Source organism: Ranitomeya variabilis, chromosome 2, assembly GCF_051348905.1.
Source record: "Ranitomeya variabilis isolate aRanVar5 chromosome 2, aRanVar5.hap1, whole genome shotgun sequence".
Classification (NCBI taxonomy): Eukaryota; Metazoa; Chordata; class Amphibia; order Anura; family Dendrobatidae; genus Ranitomeya; species Ranitomeya variabilis.
The window spans coordinates 338,671,070-338,692,135 of NC_135233.1; the positions used below are offsets into that span (position 1 = coordinate 338,671,070).

Genomic DNA, 21,066 nt, shown 5'->3' on the forward strand with positions numbered 1-21,066 from the left:
GGGAGTCTTTTTGCTTACTCTGCGTGGTTTTTTGTAGTCTTTTGTGCTGACCGCATAGTTCCCTTTTCTATCCTCTGACTATTTTAGTGAAGTCTGGCCTCCTTTGCTAAAACCTGTTTCATTCCTGTGTTTGTGACTTTCCTCTTAACTCACAGTCAAAGGGCTGCCTTTACCTTTGGGGAATTTCTCTGAGGCAAGGTTAGGCTTCTATTTCTATCTTTAGGGGTAGTTAGCTCTTAGGCTGTGAAGAGGCATCTAGGGACAGTTAGGTACGCTCCACGGCTATTTCTAGTTTGTGTGATAGGAGTAGGGTTTGCGATCAGCAGAGTTCCCACTTTCCCAGAGCTTGTTCCGATTACTAGTTTACTCATCAGGTCATTCCGGGTGCTCCTAACCACCAGGTCCATAACAGGGATCCTTAGCGGTCCCTTTGACCAGGGCATAAAGATTTGAGTAGCAGATGTGTCTGTGACCAGGCCCATGGAGTCAAAAGGTCTGTTGACACCAGCGCCTTTTTACCTGAAGACGCACATTCAGTGAAAATGTATTGCGCCGGCTCCCAGGACATTATTACAGGATAGGGAGAAGGATGAAGGACATTAGCATAGAGCCCAGAACAACTGACCCACATGCTGGTGGGTGGCACAGATCCAAATTTTGGGCTGGGGCCCATTGGACTTTAGTTATGACACTGTCTTTGGCCCATAAGAAAAGAACAATAGATTTAAAGAGGATCTGTCACCAGGTTAATCAGCCCCTACACTTCTGTACATACATATTCACATAAGGACTTTTATACATGTATATTAGGCGCCCCATCTTGTTTAACTCTGTTGATTACGTTTTCTCATTTGTGTGCACATTTATCTGTGATTGTTTTAAAATAAAGCTACTGTATAATGTTTTGGTTCATGGCCTTGAATGGTTTTGACGTACTATTATTGGAAAAAGTCACACCTCTTCTTTGTTTTTAGGCCACTCTAAGCTTTGGATACAAGTACTGATGAAATACTGGAGAATGAATATGGCTTTGATGTCTGATGATCTTGCTCAACACTGAAAAGTCTGTAACTTGTACCTTGTTTAGATTTAGCTCAAGCAGAAAATTCAATATATACTGCAAGCTCAATCATAGCTTGTAACTCACGTGATTGGCCATAGCCCGGAAATTAAATCTTAGAGGAACTCCCTTGGGAGGGGGATCTGTGGGCTGCGCTCCTGTTTTCCTAAATCTCCCTCCTGGCCGCTTCATTGCTGGCTTTTTGGGTCTGTGAAATTGGGAGAAAAACTCAAAATCATTCATCAATTTCATTGAAACGCTTCTTAAAGAGGAATTTTCACCAGGTCAAAAGGTGGCCATTTTTTGCTTTTACTTTATTCCACCTGCTGTCCCGAGTATGCCTTTTTTGTTGTTTTAAATATCGTCATACCGTTCCAGAGATAAGAGCCTTTTTATTGGAGCTAATTTTTAATGATCTTTAGAAAAGGGGCGTAGCTAAAAGGATTCTCTGGGGCGTCTTTTTAGACTGCTCCTATGAGCACCGTCCCCTTAGTAAAAACAAATATAAAAACTTAGTAAAAAGATCCAGAACTTTGGAACCACATGGGGGATTCAGAAAAAACAAAAAACGTAATACACAGGGGGAGCAGCGAGAATAAAATAAGAGCAAATACTGTCCACTTTTGACCTGGTGATTGGTCCCCTTTAAATAACTAAAGCACTCGTTATTGAGCATTATGTGAGATGGAAATCTCTACTCACTGAGGAATAAAACTTGCTTTAGGGTTGGGAACTGAAACAGTTAAGGTGGATCCAAAACCGTCATTGTTCTGCCACCTGGTGAAGAAGGGTAGATTCATTATAAGATCCAAATGACGTTAATGATGATAAGCCAGTAATGTTAATGACCTTCCAGCATTTGTTTGTCTCTTCCCACGATTTATAGCGACTTGTTGTATCAACTGGAAATGGAAAGGAAAAACCATTGAATACATTATTAATTTTCAAGTGGCAAGTTATCATCATAGCAAAACCAGAAATGGAGCTTCACTTCACTAAGACTGCCAGGACTAGCTAAGCACTGTACTGGGCTTTCTCCAGCTGAAAATAAGTAAATCGGAGGTTGAGTATGCGCACCTCTGCTCTATTCAAGATGGAGCTTTGCAGAGCCTGGTTCCTGCGATCCACAGCCCCATTCTCAGGAAAGCTGAGGGTCCCAGTGGTTGGACCCCAAACAATCAGTAACTCTACTATCCTATGGAAAAATGTTAATTTTTGACTCTAGCAATCACTCTTTAATGCCATACTGTCAGAATGTGTGGAATAACCACTGCTATTCTTTGACGTGACTGTTGGGCCCCCACAAGACTTGGCTGCAACTGCAACCTCTGCACTTCAAAGAGCTGCTGAATGCCATGCCCTATCTTATCTTCCTTCCATGTATTATTTTCCATGTTTTGAATGTTGGAGATTGTTTAACGACTCTGATCACAATATTACACTATATAGAGCAGAGGTGTCAAACTGCATTTCCCGAGGGCCGCCAACAGGTCATGTTTTCAGGATTTCCTTGTATTGCACAGGTGATAATTTAATCACCTGCACAGAATGATTCCAGCACCTTGTGGAATGCTAAGGAAATCCTGAAAACATGACCTGTTGGCGGCCCTCGAGGAATGCAGTTTGACACCTCTGATATAGAGAATTTCAAATAGCAGAATTCCATAACTGCTCCAGTAAATATTATAATACTACGCTTATGCCCTGGGCTACAAATCACAGTCTAGTAATGACCATACACCGTCTGACCAGGCGACTTACTCTTCTATTTCGGTTGACTATATTTGTTCTTTGCTGCCTTCGCCCGTCTCCTATTTGCGGTCTTCTATTCTGTGTGCTAATTCTCCTAGAATAAATTAATTAATTATAGTTTGACAGACAATTGAATTCTTACAAAATGGCCCCTTAATGATGTAGTCTCACCTCCTGGCTAGTGACCGCGCAGGAATATTCGCTGCCCTGTACGGCTTTGTGCTTTGTTGGACCTTTCGGGTTTGAATTGTTACCAAGTTCTGAGTACTCTGTAAGGAGACTAAATGTTAGGAGAGCGATACAGTCCGCAGACTTGGGAACAATCATTTACATCCAGTTTCAATCAACATTCTGCAACTGCCAAGCTGTGGCTTTGGGCATGTTGCAATACTACAACCCTCAGCATCTATAAGCAGGCTCCAGTAATCCTCCCATTGTCAGATTAATATGTCGCCTTTTTGGCAATGCCTCATTGTAAATTAACTGACCAGATGAGCACTCGTCCTCCCATCAACATAAGGTAGTTTTTAATTAGGGATAGATTGTATCTGCCCTGTAAAATTTGTAGCCCGGAAGCAGGGCCAACATTAAGGGGAGGAAAACTGGGAAATTGCCCAAGGCCAACATTCTCTTTGTGGGACCCAAGTATTTACACCAGGAGCTTCACTGATAATGCTATTATCAGTGAAGCTTCTGATGTTCAGACTGCTTCAGGTCCTTTCGTGACATCGGGGTTATATGACCATGATGTTACCACAGGTCTTGTATTCTGCGGAACTTCAGAACCTTTGGTGACATCTTGATCATGTAACCAGTCAACTGACCATGATGTCACCACAGGCCCAGGACTCTGCGGGAGTCAGAAAGACTGAAGAGAAGATGGACTGGTAGTAAGTCCATGTGTATATGTGTCTCTCCATGTGTGTGTCGTTGAGCCTAGAATGTACAGGCTCCTTGTAGGTACTCTCTGCAGCCCATAAGGATGGATACCTGTGGATGAATTTTCTTCAATTACTAAACTTAACCCCTTCATGACCTTTGACATGCAGTTACTTCATATGTCGTGTCCCTGCCATTGATGCTGCTCACAATCCAAGCCTGCATCTTTCTCTGTACATGATGGCTGTACCTTCATTTTTATAAATATAATGTCACGGTGTGAACCCGACCCAATGAGTGGTCGGTCAATGGACGACACCACAAATTCACAATGGGACAGAAAAGGGGGGGGGAGGAAGGCCCTATCAATAGGGAAATGAAGGAAGGGACACCCCTGAGCTCAAGCCTGAGCCTGTCCCTGCTCTCCCCTAACGCCCTAAGTGGGTCCTTCCCCCCCACCGCCATCAGGATACCTCTCGTCCTTGACAATACACACAGGGGAAGTGACAAACACTAAAGTGACAAGGTGAAAAAAACACCACACTTAGCTTATGAACACCGCTGCTAAGCTCCACACAGCAGATAACAACAGCAACTGGACTCCAATCACCAGACGTGGCTGACACCAGAGAGCTGCTCCTGCTAGGCTGGTCTCCAGAAAGAAAATGTATCACCAACAATCAGCTGATGCATCAGGTGACCTTTTAAAGGATGGTGGGAGTGGTCACCACCTGCATCAGCTGACAGTAACATCAGATTGCTAGCGGAGGAAAAGCTGACATTAACCCCCGATTGTCCAAAAGGAAAAAAAGTTTTAAACTGAGTGGAACCAGAGCTGCCATAAATCAAAAAATGGATTGTGACATATATTCTATATAGCAGTAATGCAGTCTAAATGTAATATATTCAATGTTTGTATACATCGTAGCGCTTACAGAGGCTGCTGCATTCTTTTTTTGTTTGTTATTTTATGCAGTCTTAGCAGCTCGCACTTGTTCACACTTGTTTTGTTCTTTTGGGAAGTGCCTGTCAGTTTTTTGTGTCCCTTGTCTGTATAGGGAGAAATCTGACAATGATGTTGAGTCGAAAAAAAAACGTGATATAAGGGTAGATTCTTCTCTGCACCCCTTGAAGAATTAGAAGTCCATATGGGTAATCCAATGAAAAAGTGACTTTATTCAACGCGTTTCGGAGCACCAGGGCTCCTTCATCAGGATCCAACACAGAAGGAACTGTTGTGAATTTGGTTTTTGGGCTCCCCCGGTGGTCACTGGTGGTACTGGACTTGTGTGCTTCACTTTCTCTGTTCACCTGTTTCCATCAGGATATGGGAGTATCCTATTTAGCCTTGCTTCTCAGTTATTCTAGTGCCGGCCATCAATGTAACCAGAGCCTTTCTGTTGCATGTTCCTGCTTCTAGACTACTATCAGCTAAGTTGGACTCTTAGTCCTAAGTTTGTTTGCATTTTTGTTCCAGTTCACAGTTATGTTATGTTTCTGTAGCTGGAAGCTCTTGTGGGCCGAAATTACCACTCCGGTGTCATGAGTTGACACATGAGTCTTAAAGTAATTTCTGGATGGTATTTTAATAGGGTTTTCAGCTGACCGTGAAGTTCCCTATTGTATCTTCTTGCTATCTAGTAAGCGGACCTCGCTTTGCTGAACCTACCTTCATACTGCGTATGTCTTTTCCTCTGAACTCACCGTCAATATATGTGGGGGGCTTCTGTCTCCTTTTTGGGGGAATTTCCCTAGAGGTAAGCCAGGTCTGTTTTTTCCTCTATTAGGGTTAGTTAGTTCTCTGGCTGGCGCTGGGCGTCTAGGGATAAAACGTAGGTACGTCACCCGGCCACTGTTAGTTGTGTGGTAGGTTTAGCTCACGGTCAGCTCGAGATTCCATCACCCAAGAGCTAGTCTGTTATTTAAGTTCTCTGACGTTCCCTTGCCATTGGGAACCATGACAGTATGGCCGGCCAAGGGTTAAAACCGTTGGCAGAAGAAAGGAGAGAAAAAGAAGTCTGCAGATTTTTTTTTTTTTTTTTTTCCTCTGAGCTTGCTCTATAGTTGACTTAGTTGCATTTCTGCTCTAATTGCAGCCTTTGTCTCTCTCTCTCCTTCTAATCCTTGAATGGCTCTGATCTCACCTGATTAAAATGGATCCTCAGAGTTTGGCTACAGGTTTGAATAATCTTGCTACGAAGGTTCATAATTTACAGGATTTTGTTATTCATGCTCCTATATCTGAACCTAGAATTCCTATACCAGAATTTTTCTCCGGGGATAGATCTCGTTTCCTGAATTTCAAAAATAATTGTAAATTATTTCTTTCCCTGAGATCTCGCTCCGCTGGAGATCCCGCACAGCAGGTTAGGATAGTAATTTCCTTGCTGCGGGGTGACCCTCAAGACTGGGCATTTGCATTGGCACCCGGGGATCCTGCGTTGCTCAATGTGGATGCGTTTTTTCTGGCTTTGGGGTTGCTTTATGAGGAACCTAACTTAGAGATTCAGGCTGAAAAAGCCTTGATGGCCCTATCTCAAGGGCAAGATGAAGCTGAAATATACTGCCAAAAATTTCGTAAGTGGTCTGTGCTTACTCAGTGGAATGAGTGCGCCCTGGCGGCGAATTTCAGAGAGGGTCTCTCTGATGCCATTAAAGATGTTATGGTGGGGTTCCCTGCACCTACAGGTCTGAATGAGTCCATGACAATGGCTATTCAGATTGATCGGCGTTTGCGGGAGCGCAAACCTGTGCACCATTTGGCGGTGTCTTCTGAGAAGGCTCCAGAAAATATGCAATGTGATAGAATTCTGTCCAGAAGCGAACGGCAGAATTTTAGGCGAAAAAATGGGTTGTGCTTCTATTGTGGTGATTCAACTCATGTTATATCAGCATGCTCTAAACGTACAAAAAAGGTTGATAAGTCTATTTCAATTGGCACTTTACAGTCTAAGTTTATTCTGTCTGTGACCTTGATTTGTTCATTATCGTCAATTACCGCGGATGCCTATGTCGACTCTGGCGCCGCTTTGAGTCTTATGGATTGGTCCTTTGCCAGGCGCTGTGGGTTTGATCTAGAGCCTCTGGAAGTTCCTATACCTCTGAAGGGTATTGACTCTACACCATTGGCTAGTAATAAACCACAATACTGGACACAAGTGACTATGCGTATGAATCCAGACCATCAGGAGACGATTCGCTTCCTTGTGTTGTACAATCTACATGATGTTTTGGTGCTCGGATTGCCATGGTTACAATCTCATAACCGAGTTCTTGACTGGAAAGCAATGTCTGTGTTAAGCTGGGGATGTCAGGGGGCTCATGGGGACGTACCTTTGGTTTCCATTTCGTCATCTATTCCCTCTGAGATTCCGGAATTTTTATCTGATTATCGTGATGTTTTTGAGGAGCCTAAGCTTGGTTCACTACCTCCTCACAGAGATTGCGATTGTACCATAGATCTGATTCCGGGCAGTAAATTTCCAAAGGGTCGTTTATTTAATCTATCTGTACCTGAACATGCTGCTATGCGAGAATATATTAAGGAGTCCCTGGAAAAGGGACATATTCGTCCTTCTTCATCTCCCTTAGGAGCCGGATTTTTCTTTGTATCTAAAAAAGATGGCTCTTTGAGGCCGTGTATTGATTATCGACTCTTGAATAAAATTACAGTCAGATATCAGTATCCTCTGCCACTGCTGACTGATTTGTTTGCTCGAATAAAGGGGGCTAAGTGGTTCTCTAAGATTGATCTCCGTGGGGCGTATAATTTGGTGCGAATTAAGCAGGGGGATGAGTGGAAAACCGCATTTAATACGCCCGAGGGCCATTTTGAGTATTTAGTAATGTCTTTTGGTCTTTCAAATGCCCCTTCAGTCTTTCAGTCCTTTATGCATGACATTTTCCGGGAATATTTGGATAAATTCATGATCGTGTATCTGGATGATATTTTGATTTTTTCGGATGACTGGGATTCTCATGTCCAACAGGTCAGGAGGGTTTTTCAGGTTTTGCGGGCTAATTCCTTGTGTGTGAAGGGTTCTAAGTGTATTTTTGGGGTTCAAAAGATTTCTTTTTTGGGGTACATTTTTTCCCCCTCTTCCATTGAGATGGATCCTGTCAAGGTTCGGGCTATTTGTGATTGGACGCAACCTTCTTCGCTTAAGAGCCTTCAGAAATTTTTGGGCTTTGCTAATTTTTATCGTCGATTTATAACTGGTTTTTCTGATGTTGCTAAACCTTTGACTGATTTGACCAAAAAGGGTGCTGATGTTGCTGATTGGTCCCCTGCTGCTGTGGAGGCCTTTCGGGAGCTTAAGCGCCGTTTTTCTTCCGCCCCTGTGTTGCGTCAGCCTGATGTTACTCTTCCTTTTCAGGTTGAGGTCGATGCTTCCGAGATCGGAGCTGGGGCGGTCTTGTCGCAGAAAAGTTCCGATTGCTCCGTGATGAGACCTTGTGCGTTCTTTTCTCGAAAATTTTCGCCCGCCGAGCGAAATTATGATATTGGTAATCGGGAGCTTTTGGCTATGAAGTGGGTTTTTGAGGAGTGGCGTCATTGGCTTGAGGGGGCTAGACATCAGGTGGTGGTATTGACCGATCACAAGAATTTGATTTATCTTGAGTCTGCCAGGCGCCTGAATCCTAGACAGGCGCGCTGGTCGTTGTTTTTCTCTCGGTTTAATTTTGTGGTCTCATACTTACCAGGTTCTAAAAATGTGAAGGCGGATGCCCTTTCTAGGAGTTTTGAGCCTGATTTCCCTGGTGATTCTGAACCTACAGGTATCCTTAAGGATGGGGTGATATTATCTGCTGTTTCCCCAGACCTGCGACGGGCTTTGCAGGAGTTTCAGGCGGATAGACCTGATCGTTGCCCGCCTGGTAGACTGTTTGTTCCTGATGATTGGACCAGTAGAGTCATCTCGGAGGTTCATTCTTCTGCGTTGGCAGGTCATCCCGGGATCTTTGGTACCAGGGATTTGGTGGCTAGGTCCTTCTGGTGGCCTTCTCTGTCTCGAGATGTACGAGTTTTTGTGCAGTCTTGTGATGTTTGTGCTCGGGCCAAACCTTGTTGTTCTCGGGCTAGCGGATTGTTGTTATCTTTGCCCATTCCAAAGAGGCCTTGGACTCACATCTCTATGGATTTTATTTCTGATCTCCCTGTTTCTCAGAAAATGTCTGTCATCTGGGTGGTGTGTGACCGTTTTTCAAAGATGGTTCATTTGGTGCCCTTGCCTAAGTTGCCGTCCTCTTCCGAGTTGGTTCCTCTGTTTTTTCAAAATGTGGTTCGCTTGCATGGTATTCCGGAGAATATCGTTTCTGACAGGGGGACCCAGTTCGTGTCTAGATTTTGGCGGGCGTTCTGTGCTAGGATGGGCATTGATTTGTCTTTTTCGTCTGCGTTCCATCCTCAGACTAATGGCCAGACTGAGCGAACTAATCAGACCTTGGAGACTTATTTGAGGTGTTTTGTGTCTGCGGATCAGGATGACTGGGTTGCCTTTTTGCCGTTGGCGGAGTTTGCCCTCAATAATCGGGCTAGTTCTGCCACTTTGGTTTCTCCTTTCTTTTGCAATTCGGGGTTTCATCCTCACTTTTCTTCTGGTCAGGTGGAGTCTTCGGATTGTCCTGGAGTGGATACTGTGGTGGATAGGTTGCATCGGATTTGGGGACAGGTGGTGGACAATTTGGAGTTGTCCCAGGAGAAGACTCGGCATTTTGCTAACCGCCGTCGTCGTGTTGGTCCTCGTCTTCGTGTTGGGGACTTGGTGTGGTTGTCTTCTCGTTTTGTCCCTATGAGGGTTTCTTCTCCTAAGTTTAAGCCTCGGTTCATCGGCCCGTATAAGATTTTGGAGATTCTTAACCCTGTGTCCTTTCGATTGGACCTCCCGGCATCTTTTTCTATCCATAATTTCTTCCATCGGTCATTATTGCGCAGGTATGAGGTACCGGTTGTGCCTTCCGTTGAGCCTCCCGCTCCGGTGTTGGTTGAGGGTGAATTGGAGTACGTTGTGGAGAAGATCTTGGACTCCCGTGTTTCCAGACGGAAACTTCAGTATCTGGTCAAGTGGAAGGGCTATGGTCAGGAGGATAATTCTTGGGTGACAGCCTCTGATGTTCATGCCTCTGATTTGGTCCGTGCCTTTCATAGGGCTCATCCTGATCCCCCTGGTGGTTCTTGTGAGGGTTCGGTGCCCCCTCCTTGAGGGGGGGGTACTGTTGTGAATTTGGTTTTTGGGCTCCCCCGGTGGTCACTGGTGGTACTGGACTTGTGTGCTTCACTTTCTCTGTTCACCTGTTTCCATCAGGATATGGGAGTATCCTATTTAGCCTTGCTTCTCAGTTATTCTAGTGCCGGCCATCAATGTAACCAGAGCCTTTCTGTTGCATGTTCCTGCTTCTAGACTACTATCAGCTAAGTTGGACTCTTAGTCCTAAGTTTGTTTGCATTTTTGTTCCAGTTCACAGTTATGTTATGTTTCTGTAGCTGGAAATCAATGGTCTGTCTGTGTAATGCACATATGAGAGGAACACTCCAGAATATATGTTCCTTCAAATTGCTCTATGTTGTGACTGATAGATGAAGCCCCTGAATTAAAGTGCAGCTAAAGAAAGATGGAAGCAAGGACCCAAGACTGTCTGGTGATTCTCTTGGTAAGGGCTCATTTCCACTTGCAAGAGAAAAAACGGTCCGTAATCTGGACCGAAAAAACGGATTTAGCGTATGCGATTGTCATGTGATTGTCATGCGAGTGTTATGCGATTTTTAATCGCACCATCCGTTTTACATCCGTATGCAATCCGTTTTTTTTCTCTGCAACTATTTTAATACAGTCATTTACAGGACCATTTACAGTGTTCTATGCCACCGAATGGTAATGTATCCGTAAAAAACTGACGGAATACGGATGGTCCGTATTCCATGCGTTTTTTTTTTCTCGCACCCATTGACTTGCATTGGCGAGCCTCGTCCGAGACTCGCAGCAAATTGCAGCATGCTGCGATTTTTTTCTCAGTCCGATTTCGGCTGAGAAAAAAATCGCAAATGAAAAGACACCTATTGACTAACATTGGTCCGAGTGCAATCCGATTTTTTATCGGATTGCACTCGTCCGTTTTCCTCGCAAGTGGAAATGAGCCCTAAGGGTGCATTTCTAACACTGCACATTGGAGAGGATCAAGAATCCAGCAGGCGTTTGACGTGAACATATACTTACCGCTGAAGTCAGATTTGGCCTATTTAGTGGGCTGACATTACTCAGTGAGGCAGCAGATCTTGCTCTTTGTCTGGTTATTGGACCAAGGGCATTGGTCCTGATCACACCATGATACCTTTGCTGTTTGAAACCTGGTCTAGGTCTCCCAGGTCCTGGGGAACAGGATAACATGTTGTTAAAACTATCCCTAAATGAGTCATTACAAAACTAAAATGCCATAAATCAGGCCAAACCTTGCCAATTTCTTGGTGGATTCCTGAAATATCTCTTGTTTTGAAAATTTCCTCTTCTTATTCTGCCATTCTGGCTGGTCTGATTCACGGAGGACTGAGCGTCTGATTCTTCTCTTTGAAGTTTTATGATGTCATCTGAAAACAAAATAGAGTTAAAAGATCAATGCAGATATTTCTGAGAGATATCCACTGTACATAGGAATGTCTTTTCACAGATAGACCTTTTTTGTGCATGTAGTCATTATGGACATGAAATTACTTGTGTTAAAAGGTAGCTTCAAATCTAAGAGAGGCAGAAAAGTCTGGGAATATAAACTGATGACGACCTTTGACACTCTCACTGCAGGAATTAATGTTTCACATGGATTTATGTCTTTTTCCATCAACTAAGGAAGTTGCCCCTCAGACTGTGAGGGGTCATCACAACAGAACCAGACCCCAATCAGAGGACAATAAAACAATCCTTATCTAAGAACTGGCCCAATATTTATGGACATAACTGTTTATCACTCATGGTAATTCTGCTTCATGTCACCTGTCTTATCCATGGGTTTTTTTTCTGTGCTATGTTGTGCATAAATATGTGATTCTTCAGAATTTCTTTTAGTCTTTGCCTGATGAAGAGACCTGTGTAGTCTCGAAAGCTTGCAATTTGTTACCATCTTTTCAGTTAGCCATTAAAAGGTAACAACCACTGAGGACTCTCAATTCTAAATATTTTTCTGTGTACATCGTTCTTAATGGGAATCTGTCAGGAGGATTTCACATCCCAAAATATCTGCATGTGCATGTAGCTGTTTCAATTACAAGATCAGCAATAAATTTACATGGCCGGTCCTTTCCTCCATTACTGAGAAATCAGCATTCAAATTGATATGCAAATGAGGCCGTAGAAATATTTATAGATCTGAAGTCTCTGTTGCTCCAGCTCTATTGCCCGCCCAGCACAGCTTCTTCCTGTGGAGGAGGTGGCATTGGGTGGGGAATAGAGCTGGTGTGACAAAAGCTTCAGATCTACAGCCAAAAGAGCACTCCTCTGTATAGGAGAGCTGACCGAGAATGGATGTCTTTCAGCCAAACAATCAGTCGAAGCATCATTTAGCCTTTAGAAAGAGTATGGATTGATTGGCTGGACCAATTTTGCAGATTTGGCAGAACAATTCAACTATGTATCACTGTGACAGAAGCAGAAACAAATTTCAGCATCCAGGATAGAATGCTTATATTGTAACGCTTTATCATATTTTATTGAAATCCACTCCTCCATGGAGACATGACATTCACCGCTTCTGCATTACAGGCCTCCAATGGCTTTTTCAATATAGAATACAGGCCAATGCCTACAAGCTTTATGAAATTAAATTCCTCAGCTCTTCTACATCAGTTTTTAATGATCCAACTCTGCTTCACCAGTCATCATCTATCTAGGGTCGCTTTACCAGTCTTCACCAATAGTGATGGGCGAACCCACCGACGTTCGGGATCGGCGGGTTTGCCCAAGCTTTTTGTAAAGTTCGAGTTTGGGGCCGGACATGACACGAACTTGCGACCGAAACCGGAACTCGGAATTTACATATATGGGATGGGGAGGGGGAGCTGTAAAAAAAAGCAGAAAATTAATTATAAACATTAGAATTATACTTACATGTCCAGCGACGTGTCCTCCTGTCCTGCTGTCTCCCGGCCACATCTGCTTCCGGGGCCGCTCATTAACTGCAGGCAGTATTCACTGCACTCGGCAGTCTTCAGCTTTTTCTAGCAGTGTTCATTCACGGACGTCACCGCACCAACACTGCCGGAAAAAGCCGAAGACTGCCGAGCGCAGTGAATATCGAGAGAAGGTAATGAGCGGCCCCGGAAGCAGATGTGGCCGGGAGACAGCGGGACAGGAGGACGCGTCGCTGGACAGGTAAGTATAATTCTAATGTTTGTTATTAATTTTCTGCTTTTTTTTTTTTTTAACAGCCCGAACTGGACCCAAACTGTAACACGGGTTTCCCATACGGTCCTGAACTTTACAGTTTGGGTTCGCCCATCCCTATTCACCAATCTAGCTTAAAGGGAATCTGTCACCCCATTTTTGGCCTATAAGCTGTGGCCACCGTCATCAGGGGCTTATCTACAGCATTCTGTAATGCTGTAGAAAAGCCCCCGATGTAACCTGAAAGATAAGAAAAACAAGTTAGATTATACTCACCCAGGGGCGGTCCCGATGCGGTCCGGTCAGATGGGCGTCGCGGTCCGGGGCCTCCCATCTTCATGTGATGACGTCCTCTTCCTTACTTCCTGATTAGCCCGGTTCACTATGTATTGATTTAGGCCTTCGCCGGAATTTTTTGGAGAGTCTGAAAACTATACATTTTTGGAAAGGTTATAGTATAAGCAATACGAAAAACAATGTTTCCATTTGCCCCGAGTCCCACGTGACCGCCATATTGGATTTTACAAAATGGCTGACGTAAAACCAATTTTCGTTAATATCTCAGCTTATAAATAACATAAAAATAAAATTTGACAGCTAAACATACATTTTAGGGCTAAGAAATGCAATATTACTAGTTGCAGATGTGTTTTAGATATTTACTACAGCAGTTTTTTATAATTAATTAGTATTGACACATTGTTGGTGAAGATCATCCCACTGTTATTTCATTTGATATGGCTCTGTATGAGAAGGTTGTCCAACTTCTAGATGCAAGACCTGATCTGAAACGCACCATTGTTCCACGACTGGGAGAGCTACATGTTGTAATGGCTGCCCTGCGCGCTCTGGGTACCTCTACGGAGAACTCGGGTATTGATGATGCATGGATAGAAGGTGATGTGTATGGGTCTGCAACAACAAGGCAAATACTGAAATGTACCCATTACAAGCGTGCTCTTCGTGCTCACACATATACATATGTTGCTCTGTATGAACTGTTGCTGGACGAGTTCTTCATTGATAATCCAGAACTAAAACAGGTGTGTTTGATGGCAACAGAGGGAATTGAAGCTGCCTGTTCTGAGGAAAACAAGAACACAAAAAGTAAGTCAGTGAAACAAGCAAGCACTTCCCTACTAGAGGCCTTGACCACTGCTGACATAATCACAGTCTTTCAAACATGGGTGAAACAGAGATCCAAAAATGCAATGTTCAAGTCAATGATGAACTACCTACAGCGAGTGGAAACAATCCTTTTATTTGTTGCTGCAACCAGGAATGCAGACCTTGAGCTTCATCTTCAAGCCGGAGAGCAGCTCAGCAAGCTCTTCTTTGCATTTGACCGGATGAAATACAAGCGATTGTGGCCAAGGTATATCACGGACATGCATGACCTTAAAATAAATCACCCTCAAACATGGGAAGAAATGAAAGCGGGTAACATTTCAGTCACGAAAAGTGCTATCCCATTTGTATCCATTGGGGCGGACCATGCATGCGAGCATCTGAACAAGCTGATGAAAATCCATGCTGGCATAGTCGGCATCTCGAACAATGCCAATGCTCGTCAGAGATTCTTCATGGCCACACCTGAACTCTCCCGAGTTGTCAAAGAATATACCAGACAGTTTGATTTAGAACGTGACAAAACCAGAGAGCATCACGATCTTGGGCCAAGTGCAGTCAAGAAGTGTCATCATGTTATTGACAAGATTAAGGAAGCAATTTTGAAACATGGCAACCCATTTGCTGTTGTAGGTGACAAGTTGCACAATGTAATCACCCATGCCTACATCCCTGATGAGTACGTAAAAATGATCCTGAATGCAGATGAGACAGGTCAAAAGCTGTATGAAGACTATGTGTTGGCGCGAATCAATGGGGATGTTAGCCTATGGGCACCAGTAAAGAAGGAGAACAACAGGATGTTCATGTCGGCAAACAAGAAAACCACAGTAAAACTCCGAGACAAGACTGTTGATCTTAAGGAGACCAAGGACTTGTATGGAAGAATGATGGTTTTGGCAAGGTCCAACAGAGACATAAACCAGAAAGTGGCCATTGGGAACTACGAATTCACTCTGACCCCAAGAGCCTTTTTTGCTCCAGATGGTACAATGTTACCATGCCATGACAAATCAAAACTGATCAGTCTCCTTAACAAGTTGGTTATAGTAGAAACTCCACAGAAAGATCTGCAGCCAGAAGATAGGATGGACACAAGATCAGATGCTCCAAGTCGCAAGATAGCCCTGGTAGATGGAATGGTTCTTCTGCAAAAGATGGCCAAGAAACCGGCAACACTAGTGACAGTCAAAGATCTCAGTTACTGCTTCAATGACAGGCTTATGTCTCTCACAGAAAATTACGATGAAATAATCCTTGTGTTTGATACGTATAGGGAAAATTCTCTCAAGGATGCTACCAGGGATAAAAGAAGAAAAGGAAAGGCACCAATTCAGTACCAGGTCAGAGATGAAACAAACATTAATCATATTCCAATGAACAGGTTCCTTTCACATGACAAGACAAAGGCTGACCTGACCAACTATCTTGCTGCAAAGACTCTAGAGTTCAACAGTTCATCACAAAAACTGGTCATCACTTGTTCTTCAGGGTGTACCAGGAGCAACAAAAACTTAGTTTTCGACGACAACAATCACGAAGAAGCAGACACACTGTTGATCTACCAAGCTGTCTTGGCAACACAACGAAACCCACCGGATGCAAGGATGGTTTTCTTCTCCCCTGATACCGATGTACTGGTGTTGGTCATAGCTAACTATGACCTCATGCTGAAGAATACATCGATTTCAATGGTCTCTGGGATGATCGAGATAGAGCCAATAAGGCGAGTCATAGGGGCAGACAGAGCAAAGGCTTTGACAGCCTTCCATGCATTCACTGGTGCTGACACAACTGGAAGGTTCTCTCGAATTGGCAAAGCAATCTGGCTGCAAGCTTACATGAACGCAACACCAGATGTAATCAGTTCTCTGCAGATGCTTTCGACTGAAAAAGAAGTGAGCGAAACTATGTTGTCAACTCTTGCTACCTTCGTATGTTTTGCTTACTCTCCAAAAGGCATTTTTATTAAGAATATTCCCGAACTGCGATGGCATCTATTTTGCAAGCATATGGCAGAAAGTGACAGGTTACCTCCTACACTCGGAGCTCTAAAACAACATGTCCTCAGAGTCCATATCCAAGCCAGAGTGTGGGGACAAGCTAACATTGCTTTGCAGGATTCTCAGCTGGATCCCGAGAAGAATGGCTATCACAAAGGGTTGGATGGACAGTTGAAACCAACCATGACAGATGTTCTTCCAGCTCCAAAAGCAATAATCGAGATGATTAGTTGTCAATGCAAACATGACTGTTCTTCTTCAAGGTGTTCGTGCCGAAAAAATAACTTATCCTGTACCGATCTTTGTCAGTGTGACAGCGAGTGTATGAATGACGAGGACACTCAGACCAAATATGAAACTGATGATGACAGTGATGGTGGCGATATGTAAAGACACTCTGGTTGTTCAAAAGTTAAAAACATTAACTCTCTGCTTTTCGAGTTCGAAAATTTGTTCAAATATAAACCGATACAATTTGTAGTCGTATATAGAGTATTTATTTGGATACCACTGCATTTCTTAGTACTCAAAATGTATGTTTAGCTGTCAAAATTTAAGTTTTACGTTACTTACAAGCTGAGATATTAACGAAAATCGATGTAAATCAGCCATTTTGTAAAATCCAAGATGGCGGCCACTTAGGACTCGGGGCAAATGGAAACATTGTTTTTCTTATTGCTTATACCATAGCCTTTCCAAAAATGTACATATTTGAAACTCTCCAGAAAATTCCGGCGAAATTACATAGTGAACCGGACTAGATGCGGCTCCTGTGCAGGTGTACTGATTTGCCCTGTTGAGGGCAGAGCAAAGTACTGCAATGCGCAGGCACCGGGAAAGATCAGAGAGGCCTGGCACCTGCACACTGCAGTAATTTACGCTGCCCTCAACAGGGCAAATCAGTACACCTGCACAGGAGCCGCATCAGGAAGCAAGGAAGAGGACGTCATCACATGAAGATGGGAGGCGCTGGACCCAGACCGCGACGCCCATCGGACCAGACCGCACCGGGACCACCCCTGGGTGAGTATAATCTAACTTGTTTTTCTTATCTTTCAGGTTACATCGGGGGCTTATCTACAGCATTACAGAATGCTGTAGACAAGCCCCTGATGGCGGTGGCCGCAGCTTATAGCTGAAAAACGGGATGACAGATTCCCTTTAACTTCAACAATCACCATTGATCCAGCTCTGCTTCACTAGTCATCAGTTATCCAGGTCAGCATCACCAGTTGTTATCACTCTAGCTCTACTTCTCCAATCATCACTAATTGAGCTCTGCTTTACTAGTCATCAACAAAACAATTCTGCGTCACCACTCATCGCTGATTCAGCTCCCCTTCACTAGTTATCAACAATACAGTTCTGCTTCACCTACTCAGGTCAACATCACCGGTCATTACCAATCAAGCTCTGCTTCACCAGTCATCACTGATCTAGCTCTGCTTCACCAGTCATCACTGATAGAGCTCTGCTTCACCAGTCATCATTGATCCAGCTCTGCTTCATCATTCATCATCACTGATCCAGCTTTGCTTCATCAGTCATCACTCATCCAGCTCTGCTTCACCAGTCATCACTGATCCAGCTCTGCTTCACCAGTCATCATTGATCCAGCTCCGCTTCACCAGTCATCATTGATCCAGCTCTGCTTCACCAGTCATCACGGATCCAGCTCTGCTTCACCATTCATCACTGATCCAGCTCTGCTTCACCAGTTATCACGGATCCAGCTCCGCTTCACCAGTCATCATTGATCCAGCTCTGCTTCACCAGTCATCACGGATCCAGCTCTGCTTCACCATTCATCACTGATCCAGCTCTGCCTCACCAATGATCACTGATTCAGCTCTGTTCACCAGTCATCACTGATCCAGCTCTGCTTCACCAGTCATCACTGATAGAGCTCTGCTTCACCAGTCATCACTGATCCAGCTCTGCTTCACCAGTCATTATTGATCCAACTTTGCTTCACCAATCATCAATGATCCAGCTTTGCTTCACCATCACCAGTCATCAGTGATCCAACTCTGCTTCATCAGTTATTACTAATTCATCAAGTATTAGGATTAGGAATCGGATACGTTCCCACGATAAGTCTGTGTTGAACTTTTGACGCTGCAGAATTTCTGCACCATCTACGCACCTTAGGTTACTTGCATTTTTTTTTCATTTTTTGTGTGCCTTTTTATTGCATTTTTATGACACTGTGTCTTTTGTTTCTGTTTGGTATGTCATACTTCAAATAAAGTTGTTTGTTTTGGAAACTTCCTAGTATTGACATTGTTAGGTGCAGATTATATGCGTTTTTGATGCTTTTCTGCTGTGTAAACGCACCAAAAGCGCATGTCCGTGTTTTTACCTGTGGAATTTCCGCATCTAATGCAAGTTAGTGGGGAAATTCCGCACAGAAGACTCGGCATACTAGCAAGAGAAATCGACATGCTGCGGATTGAAAAAACGCACCACTGGTGAAATTATGCAGCGTAAAAAAGAAGCACAGTGGACATGATACTTCTATTTTAATCCCATCCAGTTTGTTGGTATTGTAGAACACCACATTTTTGATTCAGCGAAAATACCCTGCATCAAAAACGCAACAAAAACTGATTGTGGGAACTTACCCTCCCTCCTGCTGCCCTAGTGCCACCTGTCTGCTCTAGAGCTAGATCTAGATTCAGGACTTTGAGGATCCACCTCACTAGTAGGAAGTAGCTCCTGTAACTCGTCTGCCTCTTTAATTTTAATGCAGGAGGGAGACAGGTGGTAATTAGGGGCCTCCATCATTTTTGCTCAATGGCCTTCTTTAACCCTAGTCTTCCCCTGTAAGCCATTCACTACATTCAGCCTCAAAAATCTAAATCAACTCGCTGTAATTGTGATAAATCTGTATAAAATTCTGTATATTACGCCTGTAGATACAACTACAATAACAATAGTGTGAATGTATTTGATATTTACAATAGTTTTTTACTGTAGCATTTTGCTGGTTACATTCACATTTTTCATAATCCTCTATTCATGTCACCTGATGAAGAATATATGCCACCGCCAGGAAAAGGATCTATTCAAGGCAAGCAGATAAAACTCTGATCTGCGCTGTCATTCTCAGTAATATCGTGGGAGGGCTCCTTCTTTGAAGCCGTTGAATGCATAATAGATACATGTCCTTGTTACTTACTCCATCATGGAGGCAGCAGTGCAATTAACTGTGCAAGATGACAGGATTCAACTTAAAATGTCCAGCAGCAGAACTTTGAGGCAGATTTTCATTTCCGAAACTGTTCCTGTCAGACAATCTGGGTGCCAGTGTGAGCAGAGGGGCACAGCTGCTGCTTCATACAAGTTTCTGGCCTCTGTCATCTTTAGGATCCTGGCTCAAATGACACTTAAGCCTCTATATCAGTAGAAAGGTTAACAGATTACAGAATATGCTGCTACTATAGGGTGGGAATGTTTTGCTGAACTTAGTGTCTGGTTAGTGAGGTTGTAGAGGTGGAGAAGATGTCTGAACACCCTTTTTGAAGACTCCTGAATGATGTTTTATGTGTTTTCATCCTCAGTTTTCCTGTGTACAGGGGTGGACAGGGTTAATTGTAGGGCCAGGCCATGGTTTGAGGAGGAGTAAGTAGGCAATGGGAGCTTAGCTCCTGTTTATCAGTTAGTCTCATTCAGCTACAGAGAAAGGAAGAGTACTCTCAGCATATTGGGTGTGTGCAGAGAAGAGCAGGCTAAAAAGAAGATAGTAAGATTATTAAGCAACAGAGATGGCAGTTTCTGCTCATAGCAGACAAGTTGGGGCATCTTCAGAAGGAGATTTATAAGCATGAATTTTAGTGTTAGCAAGACCTGGAGGTCTTTTCGAAGGAATACGGGATCAGCCAGGCCCTTTCATCGGAATTGGCATAGTCGGCAGGATGGAGATGCCATGCAGAACTTTTTTTTTTTTTTTTTGGGGGGGGGGGGGAAGATGCAAGGCACAGTGAAGATGGTGCCTGTATACAGTGCCAGAATGGTGTAGCGATGAAGAAAGAGAGTACCCCCTGTTGTGGGAGTGGAGGACGCAAAAGTTCGCACATCTTATTCAAAGTGCAGCTAAAAGAAGGAAATGCCCTATGAAGAGAACCTAACCCACTGTGGGAGGAACATGCCAGCAGAAGGCGCAATGAAAAGAAAAGTCCTGCCCACCGGTAGGTAAATGAAAAACAGGAGCAACAGCTGCGTGATGCAACTAAGCTGGTGTCTGTAGGTATGTGTGTTAAAATAGCGACTCACGGTGCATTAGGAGAAGTAAAGACCATCTATTGTGGGAGTCAATGGTGCCTGGAAGAGCTAAAGAATTCCCAGCCCACTGGAAGACCAGCCCAAAAGGGGGATTGTTCTGAAGCAAAGACCTGGCCCTAGCTGGAAGGAGCGCATCAGAAGAGGATGCGATGGAAATGGATGTCCTGTGCATTGGGAGAAGCATGGAGCACTCAGGAGGAGTGGTCAGGGGTGGAGTATTCGAGAGTGACGTATAACGTGGTGCGCGCGTCAGAAGTTTACTTTAAGTTGGGATTATAGTTGAGAAGACCCTCTCTTATCTGATGGATGCCCGGAGACCAGTTGGGTATCGGAAAAAAAAGAAAGCAGTTGAAGGCAGAAGAGCCTTTGTTAGAGGAACTGTTTGTGTTTTTACCCTCGTGGCCATAAGGCTATGTGAGTTTTTGCCAATAAAATTTATAGGGACTGTTACGACACTCTCTTGGCCAAGTGGGCCTGAGATAGGCGAATAGGATAAACTTTTTATTTTTGTTTTGGTGCACCCACTAAGCCTTTTTCTGCGTGATTGCAGGTGACAGCACAACTGGAGGGTCAGCAAGGGACTGATTTTTAG

General features: G+C 43.8%; 1 protein-coding gene across 1 annotated transcript in view; it reads right to left on the minus strand.

Moving 5' to 3' along the window:
• LOC143805758 (UAP56-interacting factor-like) overlaps nt 1-21,066 on the minus strand; it is a 59,576-nt gene that overhangs the window by 13,105 nt on the left and 25,405 nt on the right. Inside the window, exons 2-8 of the mRNA XM_077285380.1 lie at nt 11,139-11,273; nt 10,906-11,057; nt 2,984-3,081; nt 2,822-2,906; nt 1,910-1,962; nt 1,763-1,837; nt 1,148-1,268 (exon numbers count right to left, since the gene is read on the minus strand). Of these exons, the coding sequence (XP_077141495.1) occupies nt 1,148-1,268; nt 1,763-1,837; nt 1,910-1,962; nt 2,822-2,906; nt 2,984-3,081; nt 10,906-11,057; nt 11,139-11,273 (719 nt within the window). The remainder of the gene's footprint in view (nt 1-1,147; nt 1,269-1,762; nt 1,838-1,909; nt 1,963-2,821; nt 2,907-2,983; nt 3,082-10,905; nt 11,058-11,138; nt 11,274-21,066) is intronic.